General features: G+C 38.7%; 1 protein-coding gene across 1 annotated transcript in view; it reads right to left on the bottom strand.

Annotated features, from left to right (window-relative positions):
• The window catches only part of LMBRD1 (LMBR1 domain containing 1), a 205,278-nt gene that overhangs the window by 94,401 nt on the left and 88,740 nt on the right, over nt 1–22,137 (bottom strand). Inside the window, exons 7-8 of the mRNA XM_075864151.1 lie at nt 19,412–19,485; nt 1,051–1,176 (exon numbers count right to left, since the gene is read on the bottom strand). Coding sequence (XP_075720266.1) covers nt 1,051–1,176; nt 19,412–19,485 — 200 coding nt within the window. The remainder of the gene's footprint in view (nt 1–1,050; nt 1,177–19,411; nt 19,486–22,137) is intronic.

Consider the following 22,137-nt stretch of genomic DNA (forward strand, 5'->3'; position numbering starts at 1 on the left):
GAGTATTATGCTCACCTAGTCTAGTTGTGCAATTGCAGGCACAACACTTATGAGGCGATCAATAGTAATGTTATGATGCTGCTGCAGCTAGGTCCAATCCGGTTAACACTTAAGGTAACCACAAAATTTCTGTTATTAATTACCGATCTCTGTTACTCTACGTACGCTCTCAGCCATATGTTTCACTTTTCATTTTCTGTTCTGTCAATGTAATATATTTAGGTTTGTATTTTCTGCAAATACTTATGAATTTTTGTAATATACGTGCATATACCACACTCTATGTAAAATTCTCTTTGAAATTTAACTGCTTTGTGATGTCATACAGCAGTTACGTTCCTGACTGTTCTTTTTGAACCTGTTCACATAATGCTTTTCGGTATTTAAGGTGTGCTTTTTTTCCTGTATATTTTATGGCCTGAGGAAGACACTAGTTCAGTGTTGAAAGGCGTAGCCATTCTTATTCGCAAATAAATCAGTCTTATTATCACCTTTTAATCTTCATTGTTAATACCAGCGCTATTCATAGTTCACCTTTTTATTTTCAAAATACCTACATAGACAAGCAAGGGCAATGGCCTATTCAAAAACATTATTACAATAGAAAGGGAAGGACTTTATGCAACAGGAAAACAGTATATTCCGGTCAATTTAGTTATAAATGAAACTTTAATTGCTTCTATGGTCAAATAATGAGGCAATTGTACATAGATAAATCTGGATTAATTCATTAAAAATAATAGGAGACTGATAAATACGAGTTGATGATGCTGCCCATATTTTTTTGCAGTAATAAAAAAAAACACTTAAGTATGATCCAAAATAAAAAAATAAAAAATAAATAACTGTGCTACCACCTGTAGAAACATGACAAGAAGCGGAGTTACAGATGAAAGAAATGTAATTAATAATTTAACTAAATATCTTTACAGCGCTTGTTCATTTAAGATGAATTATACATATGACTAACTACTGGACAACATCAATGGAATAATACAAAATTACCACTGTCAATTGTTTAAGGAAAATAAGAATACATGAGCCTATTACCTTTGATCTAAGTCTTTCAATTTCCAGATTCACCTCTTCAATATCTTCAGTGTTTTCCAAACGTTCATAATGTACATTTCTCGTACCTTTAATCAAGTTTAAAGGCAGTGCAGACATTCCATAAGCCTAGAACAAAAGGTGACAGGAAAAGATCATGTTCATTTAACCAGTTCACAGAAATGATTTTGTAAGATCACATTCTCAGCAAAAGTTATTTTATCTATTTCAGACCCGGTAGCAAAATCTTAAGGATACAGTTTCCTCGATTGAATATATCTATTTGATAATAAATACACATTGAGCGCATACAAATCTGGAATCATTTGGAGCAAAACATGAAATTTATACACAAGGAAATCCCGTTTTTAACGAGCAATAGAAAACCTCAACATAAATATATACAAACATACATTCATACAATAAAAAGATAAAACATACACAACAGATCTCAAAAGAAAATTATGGCAGTACTCCAAAATGATAAAAAGTGATCCTTTATTTGCTCATAGCAAAATGTTGGCTTGCAAAAGAACCCATGCAGAGAATTTGATATATGTCCAGCGAGTTTCCTGGATCATGACTCCTGTGGACGGAACTAGATATATCCTTCCTTAACTATCCTCTTATCTTAACATATCTATCTATATTATATATATATATATATATATATATACACATATATATATATATATATATATATACACATACATAGATATATATATATATATATATATATATATATATATATTACACACACACACACACACACAACCGTTCAAAAGTTTGGGGTCACACAGACAATTTTGTGTTTTCCATGAAAACTCACACTTATATTTGTCAAATGAGTTGCAAAATGACTAGAAAATATAGTCAACACATTGACAAGGTTAGAAATAATGATTTTTATTTGAAATAATAATTTTCTCCTTCAAACTTTGCTTTGGTCAAAGAATGCTCCATTTGCAGCAATTACAGCATTGCAGACCTTTGGCATTCTAGCTGTTAATTTGCTGAGGTAATCGGGAGAAATTTCACCCCATGCTTCCAGAAGGCCCTCCCACAAGTTGGATTGGCTTGATATGCACTTCTTGCGTACCATACGGTCAAGCTGCTCCCACAACAGCTCTATGGGGTTGAGATCTGGTGACTGCGCTGGCCACTCCATTACAGATAGAATACCAGATGCCTGGTTCTTCCCTAAATAGTTCTTGCATAATTTGGAGGTGTGCTTTGGGTCATTGTCCTGTTGTAGGATGAAATTGGCTCCAATCAAGCGCTGTCCACAGGGTATGGCATGGCGTTGCAAAATGGAGTGATAGCCTTCCTTATTCAAAATCCCTTTCACCTTGTACAAATCTCCCACTTTACAAGCACCAAAGCAACCCCAGACCATCACATCACCTCCACCATGCTTGACAGATGGCGTCAGGCACTCTTCCAGCATCTTTTCAGTTGTTCTGAGTCTCACAAATGTTCTTCTGTGTGATCCAAACTTTGATTCGTCTGTCCATAACACTTTTTTCCAATCTTCCTCTGTCCAATGTCTGTGTGCTTTTGCCCATATTAATCTTTTCCTTTTATTAGCCAGTCTCAGATATGGCGTTTTCTTTGCCACTCTGCCCTGAAGGCCAGCATCCCGGAGTCGCCTCTTCACTGTAGACGTCGACACTGGCATTTTGTGGGAACTATTTAATGAAGCTGCCAGTTGAGGACCTGTGAGGAGTCTATTTCTCAAACTAGAGACTCTAATGTACTTGTCTTGTTGCTCAGTTGTGCAGCGGGGCCTCCCACCTCTTTCTACTCTAGTTAGAGCCGGTTTGTGCTGTCCTCTAAAGGGAGTAGTACACACCGTTGTAGGAAATCTTCAGTTTCTTGGCAATTTCTCACATGGAATAGCCTTAATTTCTAAGAACAAGAATAGACTGTCGAGTTTCACATGAAAACTCTCTTTTTCTAGCCATTTTGAGAGTTTAATCGAACCCACAAATCTAATGCTCCAGATTCTCAACTAGCTCAAAGGAAGGTCAGTTTTATAGCTCCTCTAAACAGCAAAACGGTTTACAGCGGTGCTAACATAATTGCACAAGAGTTTCCAAGTGTTTTCTGCTGGAAATGGGCCTATGTAGATATTGCATTAAAAAACAGACGTTTGCAGCTAGAATAGTCATTCAGCACATTAACAATGTATAGAGTGTATTTCTGATTAATTGAATGTTATCTTCATTGAAAAAAACTATGCTTTTCTCTCAAAAATAAGGACATTTCTAAATGATCCTAAACTTTTGAACGGTAGTGTATATATATATATATATATATATATATATATATATATATATATATATATTATATATATATAATGAGAAAAAGAGTAAAGCAGCACAGCAACAGCAGTGGGTGCAGGCCTCCTAGGTTGAGGCTAGGAACCCTTGTTAATGAAATCCAAAAAAATGAAGAGGCAGCACTCCAAGGAAATTGGTGAAAAAAAGTGGTGTGTTTATTCACCCCAGGCAGGCAACGTTTCGATCCGTCTCTATGGGATCTTTGTCAAGCCCATAATTTAATTAATTTTTTTGGATTATATATATATATATATATATATATAATAAAGAAAATAGATCCGGAGTACTAAAATATAACAACTTTTACTAGTATGAAAAAAATAGGTATGAACAAATATGTAAACAACATGAGGAACCCATTTGCCAATGCTGCATACAAATACTTAATTATTTCCCATCGTTTCAAATTGTTGTCAGAAAATTCTGTTGACAGCAGATGATAGTCAGTCCGCCTTTATAAGGTTTCCCAATTTTAGATAATTCTTCTGGTCACATATGGAGGAAAGGAATAATGGGGCGATTGCCCTCCTACCCCGTATTTGTCGGTTAGTAGTTCTCCACGCCAAAGTGTCCAGCAATGATGTTGCGTCCTCTCCTGGATGGTAAAAAAGCGACAGGTAGGTCTCCCTACGCGTTTCCTGCTGACCAGGCAATTCCTCAGGGGAGATAGGTCAATAAAGCAGTGATGTCCAAAGTTGGAGCTTGAAGTGTGGCTGTCGATTCATATGGAGAGGAGTGCTCTATGGTTCAGAGCATGTTGAATCGATGGAGCAGTAAATTTCCTGCTCAGCTGTCGTTTCTTGCACGAGGGAAAAACTCAACGGTTGGAGCAAGTTTGCAATGGCAAAAAGGAGTCCATTAGTTAAAACACCCTTGCAGTGGCAAGTAATGTAACCTTCCTGGTAGGAGGCAAACAAAGAACGCCTGTCCCTGGCATGTACCGCCATATATATATATATATATGTATGTATGTATGTATGTGTGTACGTGAGAGAGTGTGTATATATACACATCTATATATACACACACACACACACACACACACTGAATGACTCAATAAGGTGCTGGTAGGTTGTCTCAGGCATCTGGAGCCATGCTGACTGCAGTGCATCCCACATTTGCTAGAGGGTGAATGGGGAAGGATGTAGCGCGAACAAGATGATCGAGGTGGTCCCACAGATGCTCAATTGGGTTCAAGGCTGGCGAATTAGGAGGCCGGGGAAGTACTTGGAATTCTTGGTCATGCTCTTCCAACCACTGTCGGACATTTCTAGCCGAGTGACATATCGCATTGTCTTGCTGGAAGATTCCATCTGCCCCAGGGAATACAAACAGCATGTATGGGTGGACGTGATCTGCAGCAATGGATTCATACCAAAATCGATTCAGAGTGCCTTCCACATGGATGAGTGGGCCCAGAGAATGCCATGAAAAAAATTCCCCAGACCAGAACACTGCCGCCACCAGCTTTTGTTCTTCAAGCAATGGTTGCAGAGTGTTTGTTCTCGGACGTTGGCATGTCAGGCGAGAAATCATCAGTGGTCCAATTCCAATACTGCCGTGCAAATTGAAGCCCTTTCTTCCGATGAACCTTTGTTAGACTAGGGAAAGTGACAGTCTGTCTCCTTTGGAGCCCCATACGCAGTAGGGTTCACTTGTTTTAGACATGTTTGGTAGCCCCCTGGTTGATTTTCATGGTGAGTTGCTCCACTGTAGCGTGTCCTTTGGCCCTCGCGCACCTTCGTAGCCGACGTTCACCTCTCACATCAATGGCATGTGGCACTCCAGAGTTTCCACGTCGGTTATTCCCAATGGTGCCATTTGTCCACTCTACTTCGCAGAATGCCCTTGGCCCAAAAGCCAATAATCCCCCTTTTACCCATGGCAACGAGTGAAACTTGTTCAGACAGCCTATCGCACACATTTTATACCCCACCATGCCAGCCCACGACACATCACTTCCTCCTTGGGCTACGTGCTGCCGAAAGGAGATGGTCATAATAATGTGACTCGAGTGTGTGTGTGTGTGTGTGTGTGTGTGTGTGTGTGTGTGTGTGTGTGTGTGTGTCTGATAGATAGATTAGATAGGATAGATAGATAGAGTAAGTATCAATAACACCTTATCTGTTCAATTGTGGGATCAAGAATAGCATGTTCACATGTAGCTTCAATCTCGGCTAGGGAAAGAGATGGGAGGGTGGATTTTATCCAGGAGGGTCGATGTTATCCAGGAGGAGGTGGGGATGGAGCAGGGGAAACAAATAAATAGGATGGGAAAACATAACCATCAAAAACTTCAGCCTAAATAATCTTGTGTGTTTGAACTGTGCAACCTGATCAACATCATTGTTACAATAGAGAAATATTTGGTAGGTCTATTCTTTGCCTACCATAGTGCATTAGTGAGATACCTGGGGAAAAAAAAAAAAAAAAAGGCAGTAGGTGCGTAGAAACCCTCGGCATCAAGACCAATATATGGAAAGGAAAAAACATTGCAAAATCACTCTGCAAACGCGAAAACTATCGAATACACTATATACATTTGCATTACTGCTACGTTTACTTACAAAAGTGAGGTTCTTAGCGCACAAAATTACGTAAGCCCATCTGCTACGACAAGGCAACCTCTTAAGTGGATCACTAACCTAGAAATACACCTCTGCTCTGGGTCTAAGCCTGCAGATATACTCAGGGTAGATAGGTAAGTGGGTAAGTTAAGTTAAAACAGATATATAAACAGATGACATGTATGGGAGGCAGTTCAATAAAGCTTTCCCAAATTTCCAAAAATTGTTGCACTCTGGTTACTTTTTGGGCCAAATTCTCTACCCAATCCATTTTCATCAAAAAGGAAAGCTTGTGTAAAAATTGTTTGATTGGGGACTTGTGGGTTAATTTAATTTGTGTGCAATGGTTTTTCCCCTGCTGCCAAATTTATGTTAATCATTTTCTATTACCTGGGTCAATGCACCCAAACATTGCCCAGATACTGCAGAAAGGGGTCAAGATTGTGAGCTTATCAGTCAAATTCAGATATTGTTTATCAAAAATTAGCATTGCCAAAGGCGAGGAGGAAACATGTCTGGTCTCTGGTGCAGAATATCAAAAGAATTTGTAGGAAAAAGATCCATTGATTATCCATTGTAACTGCTCATTAGGACGCGTTAACACTTCCATATGGTGGATCCGTATTAAGTCAGTTTTTCATTATTGAAAGAACAGGGCTAATATATTTAAAGGGTTTTACTCACATTTCCGCTGGTTTGTTTTTTGTGTTTTTGTTTTTTTGGGGGGGGGGGGGGGGGTTTATAAGCGCGACCTAATCAGTTGTAGGACTGCTTGCAACATGTTTTATGTGGTACTCTGGTTTGTACTTCATAGATGCAATATATGATCATCAAGAAAGGAAACTCAGGATAGTTTATAAATTAAAGGGGTCTTCCAGGAGTTCATGTGTTGTCTTCTGCTGTACATTAGGGCCCACCAGAGCATCCTTTGGTACCCTGATGCTTAGACTACTAATTTTAGTGCAATTAAATATTGTATTCAATTCTAAAAGTACCTGCATATTGACATTAGTTAGTTTTGTTCAACATGAATATACTGTGGTCATGTAACTTTGAGGATAGCCTTCATGATTCCAACTTCCAGAATAGAAAAATGATAAAGAAAGGAATAGTTTATGTTCAGAAATAGCAGGTATTACCAAAGATATAACAATGAATTTGCCCCTTTTCACAATTCCCTGTACCTTATTCCTCTATCTTTACGATTGACCTGGACAGGACTTGCATGAATTCAGCATTACTTTTGGTTCTCCACCAGGGAACCCTAAAATGATACTTTATTGCACCCCTCAGAGTATGTTCAAACTGCACATGGGTAAAGACACTCTCTCACAGAAGGAGGACAATATCAGCTATAGTCGATGGGACAGGCACATTCAAAACACACTTTAGTAGAAAAATCAGGAGAGAAAGAACATTTGGGGAGTGATATACGGTGTGATTTTACAGCAATGATTAACAGGAAGAAAGTTGCCTTTCATGCCATAGAACATGTCATACAATGGTTTAAAGGGAACTTCTATCCATAAGACTCCGGTCAACCAGGAAGTCAATATCCTATAAATAAAAAAGGAGGAGCAGCATCTACCTGATGGAAAGTTTTTTGTTTTTTTTCTAGAGCGGGCCTTTTAAATAAAAATCTTTGATGTAAAAGTAAAGTAAAAGGATATATAATAAACGAAAAAAGAATTACAAGTTAGTGTATGCCAGCCATAATAAAAAAAAATTTTTTTCTAGCAATTATTGTCTAGAATGTAAAATGTATAAAAATGCAAAGTGAAGCTGTTCTTGAATTCAGCTTATCATAATACTTCACAAGGACAAAGAATTGTCTTCATTATCACTAATCTCAGTCAGGTATATTATACTATTATGTATCATTTTATAGAACATATCTTCGGCTCTTACAAAACACCAGGTATGGCTGTATAGACTGAGCCTATCTGGGTATAGTTATGTTATTTATGCCAGCAGCACTGTTCAGTTTGTGATCCTGTATTGTAATGACTAGAAACCTCAAAAGGTCACAGGAGCTATTACAGAAAATGACACAAAAATCTTAGATAAGACTTCCATCCAAAACTTTAATATGGCCATATATTAGTAAATCAGAAGTTATTGCTGAAGTTCCTAGAATATACAGGTCCTTCTCAATGAATTAGAATATCATAAAAAAGTAAATTTACTTCAGTAATTCAATTTAAAATGTGAAACTGATATTATATAGATGCATTACACAAACGTGATCACAATAGTGATCCATTTCCAGCATTGTTTTATGTTATTGTTGATGAGGATGGCTAACAGTTAAATGAAAACCCAAAATTTTGTCTCTCAGAAAATTTGAATATTATATAAGCCCAAATTCAAAAATGATTTTTAAAACCGAAATGTTGGCCTACTGAAAGGTATGTACAGTATATGAACTCAATACTTGGTCAGGGCTCCTTTTCCGTGAATTACTGCATCATTGCGGCGTGGCATGGAGGCGATCAGCCTGTGGCCCTGCCGAGGTGTTATGGAAGCCCAGGTTGCTTTGATAGCGGCCTTCAGCTCATCTGGATTGTTGGGTCTGGTGCCTCATCTTCCTCTTCCCAACACCCTATAGATTCTCTATGGGGTTTAGGTCAGGCGAGTTTGCTGGCCAATCAAGCACAGTGATACTGTGGTTATTAAACCAGGTATTGGTACTTTTGGCAGTGTGGGCAGGTGCCAAGTTCTGCTGGAAAAGGAAATTAGCATCTCTATGAAGCTGGTCAGTAGGGGGAAGAATGAAGTGCTCTAAGATTTCCTGGTAGACAGCTGCATTGACTCTGGACTTGATATAACACAGTGGACCAACACCAGCAGATAACATGGCACCCCAAACTATCACTGACTGTGGACACTTCACACTGGACAAGCAACTTGGATTGATGCCTCTCCACTCTTCCTCCAGACTCTGGGACCTTGATTCTCAAATGAAATGCAAGATTTACTTTCATCTGAAAACAGGACTTTGGACCACTGAGCAACAGACCAGTCCTTTTTTCTCTTTAGCCCATGTAAGACTCTTCTGATGTTGTCTATGGGTCATGAGTGGCTTGACACCAGGAATGCAACAGTTGTAGCCCATGTCCTGAATACGTCTGTGTGTAGTGGCTCTTGAAGCACTGACTCCAGCCGCGGTCCCCCAGATTCTTGAATGGCCTTTTTTTGACAATCCTTTCAAGGCTGTGGTTATCCCTGTTGCTTGTGCACCTTTTTCTACCACACTTTTTCCTTCCTCTCAACTTTCCATTAACATGCTTGTATACAGCCAGCTTCTTTATCAATGTCCTTTTGTAGCTTGCCCTCCTTGTGGAGGGTGTCAATGACTGTCTTCTGGACAACTGTCAAGTCAGCAGTCTTCCCATGATTGTGGAGCCTACTGAACCAGACTTTTGGACCATTTAAAGGCTTATGAAACCTTTGCAGGTGTTTTGTGTTGATTAGCTGATTGGAGTGAGGCACCATGAGTCTACAATCTTCAACTTTTATCCAATATTCTAACATTTCAGAGACTAAATTTTAGGTTTTCATTAACTGTTAGCCATAATCTTCAACATTAAAATAAAAAAAAAATGCTGGAAATAGATCACTCTGTGTGTAATGAATCTATATAATATAGGAGTTTCACTTTTTGAATTGAATTACTAAAATAAATGAACTTTTTGCTGATATTCTAATTCATTGAGAAGGACCTGTATAGATGCCAAAATAGAATTTAAAAAATGGCAATCCAAGTAAAAGACACGTAAATACTAAAACTTAGCTGCTTCTCTAACTTCTGATTTACTAGTATAATGTTTTGGGTGGAAATCCTCTTTGTAACAATTGTGTTAGAGAATAAATGAAGATTTTTATTTGCCTGCCTACAATAATTAATCAGTGAGGGACATAGATATTTAATGTTTTGACATTAGGAAAATTGACAACTTAGGAAAATGTACTAAACATTATATAAGCTTACCATCTTCTTAATAAAGAACTGTTGTATGGCCAAAACATGGTGACTATGGAGTTCCACAAAATAAACTTTTCTTTAAAGCAAATTCAGCTATTTTTTGTAGTGGAAACCACCACCCTTGCCCTACAATCTCCCCTACATAGCCCTATGCAGATCAGGGAATCCATGGGTATCTTGCGGTATGCAACCCTGGTTGACATGACCTGTCTAGGAACTGCACGCGCAGACTTTACTGTGACTAATTCCATAAACAGGTTTCCATGAAGTCCATGACAACCAGTGTGTGACTTATTTTCAGATTCTGCCTAAAGTATAACTTTAAATTGACTGAATAGATATAAAAAAAAAGGGTTCTAATATCATTTTCAGGAGAGACTGACCTATCTCCCCATGAGAGCATGGTCTATTCTGGTGGTCAGACTGAGATTACATGACACAGCTACCTATAATGAAAGGGCTCATAGCGTATAGATGCAACTGAGCTAGGAAAAAACAAATGATGCTGCTAGAATATTGAAGGCGAGTTGGCATATGTGTAAAAAAATATTGAAAAAAAATAAAATAAATGGTTTCTTTAACACTCTTTTTCCAAAAGGCTTGAACCACGGAAAAGACTGGATTCTATATTTTTAAGAAAAATTTGATATATTCAGCAGCAATTTGCATATACTGATGCTAATAAAGTTTGATATATAATGTTTTTATAACCTTGGTTATCATGTGATGTCGTAAGGTTCCCCCTTAAGAGTATATATGATTTTTTAATTCAGTTTTGTTTGTGTATGTCAATAGTGTAAAAATTGTCCCAGCAGCAATAGGGCTATGGACAACATTGTGTTTTCTTTTTCTTGTTCATTTGCTTCCTAAATTCAAATTTAAGCAACTTTGTAACTAACCGTTCAAACAAACTTCTGACATGTCATAGTGACATGTCAGAAGTTTTGATTGGTGCGGTCCGAGCACAGAGACCCCCGCCAATCGCTAAAACGAAGTGGCAGAAGTGCTAGTGTGAGTGCTCAGCTGCTTTGTTTCCGTTCGATACATTGATTTGAGGAAAAAGCCTGAGTACAGGCTCAATAGAAAGTCTTTGAGCCCGTACTCTGTCTCTGTTTGGCTTTGTCCCGGAAAGCCGATGTATCGTGAGGTGTGTAGGCATGAGTAGCAGAACTTCACTTGTTCTACTCTAAAACAAAGGAAAAAAATAAGAAAATTAAGGACCGAATTTCGTCCAAGTGAAACGTCTTGCATTGTGAGTACGTCATTTCAATTTTTAAAGCCGGGAATAAGAGGTTATGGTTATGCATGTCCTGCTATAATTGTTTGCTGAACTGTGTATACGAGAGGAGTGGAGTGAAGCTCCTGTTTGCAGGTGTGCATCTTAGGGCTACTACCACTGACCCCTTTTGTTGAGATAGAGGAGATCACACAGGAGGAATTAAGGAGGAGAGCGGAGATAGCAGAGTATGGAGAAATGGAACCATACTCACTAGCAGGAAAAGTATCTAAAGTGGGGTGAGGAAATCACATAGGGGTGTATCAGTCTGCACAACGGGAAAGCAGTAAAGAGATGAAGCTGTGCTAGTTTATGAGAGCTAATGTAGTAAAGACTGCAGCATACTGGAGCCACAGAGCCCACATCCAGCAGGTTTTACTGGGAAGGATATGCCCACATGAGAAAAGTCTGAAACTAGAAGCAGATTGTAAACTGAATATCAAGGGGTCTGAAAATTCATGAAGGAATGAAAATTGCAACCTGAAACTTAGGGCAACCATTTTTTTTAAACACATACTAACCACTAACACGTAAAAATAAGGCATGGGGGGGGGGGGGGGGAAGATAGGGCACCATTAGAAGGAAAAGCAAAATGAAATGGAGCTTCTGACAAACACATTTTAGGAAGAATATATGCAGTATGATGTGCCTTTCGAGAAAAATAAAATGTAGCAGGTACCAGACACCTACAGTTTGCTATCGCTGCACAGCGCATTATGGCAACATGGAGATACTTGCTACACAGACATTGAAAATCAATGCTATTCCTTCAGAAACACATTGGTTTCAGTGAACTAGAGTATAATGACACCATTCACCACAGAAGACACTTTTTACAGACAATCTCTCTCGCATTACAAATGATTATATATATATATATATATATATATATATATACACACACACACACATATATACACACACAAGTTCATTCATGCCTTTTCTTTGTGTGCCATGTATGGCCAAAAAACAATACTTTGTTCTCTCACAAGCAATTTCGAATGAAGGAGTTAAATAATACAATAGATGCAAATGTTATAATAAATATTGCAATAATGGCATAAAAAAAATAGATCTTTTATTTTATGCTTGTTTGGGAAACAGACACACAGGAAACCTTCGTGATTCCCAGCATAAATTGAATAACACTGCCCCCTAGTGAATATTCCAATTATAGAATATATATCAAAATAAAAATAAAAAGTCTCAAAATAAAATAAATAGTAAATGCAGTAAGATGCATATCAAGTGAAAAGAGCTCATTCATGAGTATCAATCAAATATGCTCACACAAAAAGTGTATTAGTGTAAGCAATCCCAAAAGACCCTGCCATATACATGGGAATGTCTGTTAGAAGTGGGTATCAATTGTAAGAATCAGTCTTTAGGAGCAATAGTATTACCATTACCATTCCATATGCATGAGAATAAATAATGTGTTTTTAAAGGGAACCTGTCACCAGCATTTCACCTATTAAACCAGTAGTACCTGGTGGTAATGGATGAAAAATAATTTTTATGTAACCTATAATTATCTTTAGTCGGCTCTGTACCTTTAGTATTCAGTTTTTTTTTTGTGTTCCTGCATCGTATGCTAATGAGAGTCATATCTTCATTCCTCAAGCCTTTCCGAGTTAACCCCGCCACCCTGCTTTTGATTGACCGCTCCTCGACTCCCCCCAGCACAAATGAAATCCCGCTCTTGTGCATCAATGTCCTGTTCTGATGCGTGCGCACAAATGGACACCATAGTGGCGCATGCACAGTAGCTAGATTTGAGACCCAGACGAAGCAGGGAAGGGTGTCTGAGAATACATGCCAGGCGCATGCGCAAAATCTCAGTTGAGATTCTGTCATTCAGGGAGGGATAATTTTTGTCGGTGGGCAGGCATAAGAGGATCGAACAAAACTGCGGGATTATTCCCAGAAAATGCACAAAACGTTTGCAGACCATTACTTATGGTCAGAGGAGCAGTTTAAGAGAGGGGATAACGGCAATGAACTTTTGACTGTAGCAGCGAGCGAGTAGAGTTCAATAGGTGGAATGCTAGTGACAGGTTCCCTTTAAGCAATTATTACACCCAAACCTGAATATACCTAGTGATACAACCTCCCTTAAAGAACTCCGGGTTGGAGTTTTTTCACACCCCATTTGTAAATGTAATGTAGTGATGTGTATGGACTTACCTGGCTTTGTGTTTTACGGGCCGCCGTGGGGGGGGTCACATGATCTGTACTCTGACAAGACAGATCCTACTCTAGAAACTGGACATCAGTCCATTATACTCACACCCAGGATCTCAGACTTGAACTGAGAACCTGACATTCGGTCCCTACAGCAGGCACCGTAGGATAAAAGGAGTCAGAATGAGAATCATGTGACTTCATAGCAGCCTAAAACAGTGAGACGCAATGTGAAACAAGTGGGGGGGGGGGGGCACAACCCCAGAGTGCTTCTTTAAACATATGTCTTATAATGGCTAAGTGGTAAACTACCATATCAAAATTCAGTTAGAGAAATATATTTAATAAATAGATAGGAGTTGCACGTGTTGTTATATTAAAAGGTCCCTAAATTCTGTCACTACATGATGCACTTTGTGACTATGGCGGAGATGGCAGCAAGGTTTGCTTACAAGAGGAGTCCATGCCCTCAGTTACAAGGATCGTGGTACGTACATAGAAAATAATGAACTGTATGTCTAAGGCCTTATTCACACTAACACGTTATACGTCCGTGTGACGGCCGTTGAAACAACAGCCGTCACACGGACTTATGTAATTCAATGGGGCCGTTCACACGGCCGTTGTTTCAACAGATCATGTGAAAGGCCCGTGAGAAAATAGGACATGTCCCATTTTTTCAGGCATCCATCCATAGACTCAAGTCTATAGGGGATGCGTGATATTGCATCCCGCAGCGCAGAGCACAGATGCACCTCGGACGTGAAAAACCGCAGTTTTTCATGTCTGAAATGCGCAACGCTCGTGTTAATCTGGCCTTACAGTTGTGTGCACAGAATAGTATATAAGTAATACACCGATTCAATCATGGTCCCTGAGCAAAAAAAATCTGGGACTGAAAATGGATCTCTTTTTGGGTAACCACACACATACCAAAATTGTTGCAGATTTTCCCCAGCAAATCCGAAGCAAAATCGACGTGTTAAGGGTGAAATCTGCAATGAACATCTGTGACAGAATGAGCACGCTGTGGATTTAAACATCTGCAGCATGCTCTGATTTTCATGCGGAAAATGTCCTGCAACCTATGGATGAGATTTGCTCAAAATCTCATCCACATGACTAGTACAGTAATCCGCTGTAGTTTTTCTGTGCACTAAAAATTTGCAGCATTTCCGACCAGTGTGCAGGGGGTTCAATAATACAAAGTAGGAGTACCAACAATCTCAGTCAGTTGTGCTTTTGATCCAATTTTTATTTTATGAAGGATGAAAAAAAAGACAGTGTATTCTTCGCAAGCCTGACGGGAGCATGCAGAATGGGGAGGAGGTGACTGGGGGAGGGGAAAGGCGGAAATCGCCCGAGGAGCTGAAGGAGAAGTGCTGGGAGACACAAAGGACGTTACAGGGAAAGATAGTAAGGCATGCTGGGAGGCACTCATTTCCTGAAAACAGTAATCCCTCCCGCACAAACAGGTCAGGGCCATGAAACCGAACATGGCATGGGGGCAACGATAACACTGAAAAAGTAAATACACATTATTCTCAATAGAACCAGTTTTCTTAGACATTTTAGCAATGCAGCAACACTTCCAGGACTTTAAATGAAAGGGGCCAACCCCTTTGACAGTGAATTTCACTCATAAAATGAACACAATCGCACATGGGTATTGCATTGTAAAATACAAAATAAATAATTTCTCTATTACTGGCATCACCCGCAGAGACAATATTAATTCGTGCTCATATTAGCATATACGTGCCTTAAGTTACATAATACATCCATATACAGTAGCAGGTTGCATCAGCAATTCCCTACCGATTCCACCTGCAGAAACGTTCTAGACTGAAGGAAATGTCCAGTTATCTACTAATGCAGGGCTCTAAGTCTGTTTTTGCTACTACTTTAAAGCATTACTCACACAGGGTTATTGTCTGCCATTGTAAACGGCATGAAAAAAATGCATGTAAATTCGCTAGCGTTTTTTAAAACGTGGAATGCATTTTTAACGGTGTTTTTACGTGTTTGACGTTTCATCCCATGTGACCGCTGCAGCCAATCACAGGCTGCAGAGGTCACATGGACTGCTTTTAAACCAATGAAAAATCAGGCTTCAAACAAACTTTCCAAAATATATATTAGATATCTCGAAGTAAATGGAGAAGAAACACAGCACTCAAAGCAAACTGAATATCAGGCCATGTGCACATTACCAGAACAAGGATGAATCAAGCTTGAGAAAGGCTCAGGTGTTAACCGAAAATTTGCTCATCCTGTCCACTTTGTGGTGAATAAACCAACATCTCTCCATTATTGAAGTCCTGGTGCTGTTACTTGTCCTCTACTATTACTGTGTGTGTTTAAATATAAAGACTCAACCGGTTAGGTGACGGGTTAGGTGCCACTATCAAGTGTCTAAGCAGCCCACTAAATATTAAAGGCAAACTTCATGTATACTGAGAAAAACTTTATTAGGACCAAGAAGCCAAAAGAGAGAGAAAATACAAATTTTTATTAGGACATACAACACATAATTACAAATGTTAAAATTCAAGGAGATCTAAAAGAACAGTGTGGGTTATAACACCAATAGATTTAGGGTGTCCTACGATGAATGTATTCCATAGCTCTGTTGTACATGACAATGACTATGAATATGTCAAAAGGTCTCAATAGTGAATAGAGCACATATAATCAGCCTATCAATGTTACAACAGATGTATTTAAACAAAGGCACATTTAGTACATCATATCAATAAATATTTATGAGTGCCCAGGGTCAGAGAATTGCAAACCCTGTGTTGCCAAGATAGAGATAAATGAAAGAAAAACAGTCAAAGTCAGGTCAACAGGCCAAAAGGAGAAAATGGTGGTAGATGTCCAAAATATATGTAGGTCCAGAAGGATCTACTGAAGGTACAGATAACTTATATAGCAGGCTTACCCATAGAGGTGAGTGTATGTGTGATCCCACACTGCGGCCCGAAGTGATAGCGCCCCGACGCGCGTTTCGCCAAACTGACTTCCTCAGGGCATAATGTATTACTGTGTGTGTGTGTGTGTGTGTGTGTGTGTGTGTGTGTGTGTGTGTGTGTGTGTGTGTGTGTGTGTGTGTGTGTGTATATATATATATATATATATCACGCAAAACTCGTTAAGAGGAGTAGTTTTTTTTTCCCCTGCGTTTTAGCACTTTATACACACTCAAATAATACATACATACTTAAAAGTGTATTCCCATCTTATAAAGTGAAGGCATATCGCTTGGATATGTCATCACTTTATGATCAGTGGGAAGGGGCCCCTGGGACCTTAAAACGCTCAGACATTTGTATTGTAGACCTCTTCTTCTTCCGAACGAATGATATTATTGCTACCATGATAGATATAATGGAGCTGCAGCCGGGTCACATCCAGTTAATAAAAGTGTGCTAGCTCATGTTTTAATTTCCACTCCTCCCCCTTCCCTTGTGACTACACTCTTACACATGGCTTGACGTAGTGTCGAGGCTGCTGGAATCACAGGACTGTGTGAAATGGCAAGTTCCCTCTACAGACTATAAATAGCTGGTCAATCCCTATTAGGGTAAGATACTCAAGATATTCAACGGTCACAAACGGAAACCATTTGCACCGGATCCATCACCGTTGAAATCAATGGTGATGCAAACGGAAACCTATAGTTTCCGTTTGTTTCAGTTTGGATTCCGTTCATGGGTTCCCCTGAGAGATAGAAAGTTCAGACGGAACCCATGAACGGAGTTCCAACGCAGACGAGAACGAAGCCTAAGACGTTACGTGTATGACTGAAGGTACGCTTGAAAAAAGGTGTTCTGTTTTACATTAATCGATCTTCTTATTCAGCAGAGTTTACATAAAGCAGTTGTTTTATTTTATAATTTTTATTTCACACTCTTTGTTATTTTGCTGATGAAGTGGTTTTCTACTTGAAATATCAAATGGACAAATCAGAAGGTCACATTGCTGGAAGTCCAGCCTGCTGCACAAACCGGCTCGACGCACACTTTCTGCACAAAGACGGAGGCTAGAATTGGAAAGCCTCATTAATATGCAAATTTTAATCCACAAAATGAACTTCGGCCGTAACACAGTTGTGTTTTAGAGGTTGTATTAAAGCTGTAACACCTGAACCCCATACCTAGATCACCATAGGATGTGATCACCTTAATATGGATTTCATAATGCTGTATTACTGCTGTGTAAAAACAGCCTAAACAGAAAAAATTAAGGATAAAAATAAATTTAAAAAAAAAGCTGTAGAATGGACAATTAAAAAGGTGAGATTTCGGACTATAAAGTATTACATACTATAATGATCAGGCGGTGGGTCATATATTGAATGGTTGTGTGTCCGTTGGAAGTCTTTAATAGCCTGCATTCTCTTTGTATAAACTAGACTACCATAAAATGCAGCTTGCTAATGGGAATTATGGGCAACTGCAGGGAATAAAAAAATATATTTTGGTTACAGCTTTCTAGTTTTTGAGATCTCTCTCACAGAGATGCGGGATGCGGTCATATAATTACCGAGCTGTGTACTCCTCCTGCATAACCCTTTGTAAGGAGATCAATGCAGAGAGCTACATACAGCTGTCAGCAATTGTAGCTTCTAAATCGTTGGCCAACATTTATCAATGCCCAAAGATTGAACATTGCATTACAAAGTTCAGTTCATGTACTCCAGATCTGACCTGGTGCAGAGCTAGAAAGACATTATGAGCAACGAGATATTATAAAAAATGTGTTGCAGATATTACTCAAACCCACTCCCAAAGACATCATTAATAAATCTGCCCCACTGAGTCACAGACACTGCACATTACGAAGAAAACTAAGCAGCGGGCACCCAATTCTATGACATTTTAATAAAAGGCTAAAGAACACAATGATTTGCAGCAGAGTCTCTTTCCCTAGAGCCACCTGATCAAGAGTTCGGAGGAGAAATACGTGCTTTGCATACTATAGCCCATTCACCATTCATGCAAGAAAGCGCAGATGCTACATCCTGAGACGTTAGTAGTTCCATCAGTCAAAACACAACATGCAGGGAAAATACTGCTGAAAATCTAAACTAACCACTTTTAATAAATAAAAATAGACATAAAAGCTACAACCTATCCAACATGTCAAGTTACTCAGGAGAAAGCATAACATAAAATATTATAATTGTGGGAAAATGTGGAGTAGAGCTGAAGGAAGGGGACATGGATCAAGGGATTGAAGTGCAAACTAGTGGAGCGGAGCATTTCGGAAATGTGGAGCTCTGAATATCCACTCATCTGGGTTTGTACACCTGTCCTCCTTGGGACTGCACATTAGCATATCAATGTCATCAAATGTCATGGAGACAGTCTACAAGATGCCTTAATAACAGTTACCTAGTGGGTGCAATAGTAGCCACTGAATAAGCAACCCAGCTCTCATTTAGAGAATGTAAGAGTTCTGTATGAAAAAAATCAGGAGGTCCAGGGCTTTTCAATAGTTGCCATTGCATAATTTAAAGACCTTTCCCAAATTAACACCCCATTCTCAAAAGAAAGTCACCATAGCGATCAGCAGATATCACTCGGCAAATGTGGCCATACAAAATTATTATTAAACTTCGTTCATCTTAGCAGCACCTCTCCAATCTGGCTAATAGAGTGAGGGTTAAACCCTCACCAACTAGGACATCCATAGGCCTTAATAGAGGCAAGTTGGGACAACCCCTTTTAAGTGGTTTTCTAAATAGCAAAAATAAAACGTTTGTGCCAGAAGAATAACAAATCGGTCCACCATTACAGTAACCACAGCGTTTCTAGACTCCTAAATAGGTAATCTGCCAAGTTATATACTATATAGCTATGTTTAAAATAGTTTGCAATATTCATTCATTGGAAAGGATAGATCACATCATTGGAGTAGTAGTCCAATCTGGAAAAAACTGGCTATTTTAAAAGTAGAAAATGGTCTTCAGGACACCAAAGAAGAAAATAAAAGGAAAACTTACTGTGTAGGTGATTGTGGCAAACATTCCTATCAAGGTCAAGGAGCTGATGGAAAATGACAAGCCATCCAAACCATCTGAAAAACAATGCGGTGACAACGCTTTCATGAAAATAACGTAATAGATAATTCTGTACTAGTGTTATAAAGGTTCTAAATTACAAGCATCAAGCAATCCTTTCAACTATTATTATTTACATACAAAAGACATCTTTATTTTATATGAAACACAAATAGCTGGACTTGTCCGGTCTGCATACAGCCAGCAAGTTCAGCAATGACCACAGGTCCACCAATAACTTTACGTAACAATGAATCGGATGCTTGGAATAAACAGTGCTATAAAACAAAGGAAAATTAAAAAAAAATGAAAACAGCAGGACATAACTTCAGTAATATTGACAGAGAACAAGCCACTAGGAGAAGTGGTTAGCTTAACAAGACCGGTGGCTAGAGGTCACTGATCTACTAAGACCAAAGAAGAGCTATTGAATATGGTAAATAAAGTAAGAAGAAAATAAAATACACTTTAAGCTTGAGAAATCCTCTGGGAGAAACAATTATGAGAGCTTTCTCCACATCAGGATTGTGAAACAGCTGTGCTTCTTCTAAGCAGCTGAACAAGATGTAATGGCACATGTGTTTATCTAATCTTCACTAAGAAGTTGTCAGTGGCGTTAACCCTTAATAATTTTAAATGTTTCCGAGAACCTTGGGAAAACTTAGTATTTTTCCATAGGGCAATTGTAACCTTACTTTTTCATTGTAATTATCAATTAAAGAGTAACTAAACTTTCCAAAACGTATGATATTTCATAGTGACATGTCGTAAGTTTTGACCGGTGGGGATCTGAGCACTGAGACCCCCACCGATCGCTAAAACTAAGCGTCAGAAGCGCTAGGGTGAGCCCCTTAGTTTCTAATCTGCTTTTCTAGGAAAGCCGAGCAATTGGTGTATGGGCTCTATAAAAAGTCTTTGAGCCGCACACCAATTGCTCGGCTTCCCGAGAAAAGCCGATCAGAAACTAAGGGGCTCAGCGCTCACCCGAGCGCTTCTGCCTTAGTTTTAGCGATCGGTGTGCGTCTCAGTGCTCAGATCCCCACCGATCAAAACTTTTGACATGTCACTATGACACGTCAGAAGTTTTTTTTCTCCATTAGTGGTTTGTCCTTGGACCTTATTTGGGGCGGAGATTTGGGTCCGGCACATAGTTGTGGATTTTTTTTTAATGTTTTTAGATTTTGTCTGTTTTTGTATTATGTAAAAAATTATTCCATTTATATTTGAGGTGCAGTCTGGTATACATGTCATCTTGTTTATTTTTTTTTACATCGTCTTACATTCAAACAATAGGGCGTCACTGGTGACTGCCAGAGCAGGAGCCACTTCTAACAGGGAAACGGCAAAGTGGACAGAAGTTGCCCAAGTTTGTTTTTAACTTTTTTTTTACACAGTAAACTGTGTGAAGGTAGACCTGAGGAGGGACGATGGTAAGAAATAACTTCTTATACTTAACATTGAGGGCACAATGAAGAAGTCTGAATCTCCCATGACCTTTCTATCCAATTACTACATCTCATAAATAAAATATTTAGCCAACTAAAGCATATCTATACATGACAGTTCCTAAAAAATACTGTTTGCAGGTTAACCAGTATTAAAGAATTTTCCAAAAACACTGCCTTGTGTGGATTAGAGAAATATAAGAGTAATGATAAATTTATATAATAATATAACATAAGTGATTATGACTGGATCGTGATAAAAGAGGGGGGGGGGAATACATTCTTCTTAGAGGCCAGGAAGATGTGCATACGTTGAGATCTATATAAATGTATTAAAAGAAGTTGTGTATTTGCAGTAATTTGTCAACACTACTGGCAACAAGGCTACTGGGATTATTGTAGCCTGGATATTTATCTTCGTACGTCATGGCCCAGTTTCCAGTTAAAACCAGATGATGGACCATTTATTCCTTCTCAAATTTTTTTTTTAATCTGAACATCCACCCCTAGCATACATGAGAAAAAAATAAAAATAAATCAATGTTGCGTTAACTTTTTAATTATTATAATGTGACCATTTGCAGTTTTTACTTTATTCTGTGAAGGAACTCAAACTACTAATCCCTAAAATAGTGTAATAGTGTATATCTGAACTGCTGATGAGTTTTAATAGTAAGTAGTCAAGATCTTTGAGAAAATTGTAATTCACAATTGTGCTCCACAGCAAAATTGCATATAAACATCTGCACTTTTTACATCTAATTACATGCAATTTTGCCATGGTGAAGCCCTCTGCTTTATCATTAACGTTCCGCGTGAACTCACTTAAATGTTACACAGTTTCACAAACACTTCATATGGTGAAATGCTTGTCCTAAAAACGCCTGAGCTTTTTTTCCTCCAGAAAAGATACAATTATTTTAAAAAAAAACAAGAAAACAGATTTTCTGTAGATGGCACCTTTCCGCGGGTCTCCTGTTATACTTTATTTATAACGCATTATTATTGCTTTCTCCTGGGCAGCCAGTCACTTCCACCAGCTGAAGCCCCAATAATGTGTTTGATTCAGTTTACGTTTAAGGGAACCGGCAACGTTGAAAATGCAGTCCAATCTGTTTTTGTGGGAAAATATTCAGTATAACTTGTCATTTATAGATCTAAATCCTTGCTCTCTCCAGGCTTAGGAGTCCAGTGTGCCGTCCTACTTCGTGATTGACAGCCATA

This window comes from Rhinoderma darwinii, chromosome 4 (assembly GCF_050947455.1).
Source record: "Rhinoderma darwinii isolate aRhiDar2 chromosome 4, aRhiDar2.hap1, whole genome shotgun sequence".
Taxonomy (NCBI): Eukaryota; Metazoa; Chordata; class Amphibia; order Anura; family Rhinodermatidae; genus Rhinoderma; species Rhinoderma darwinii.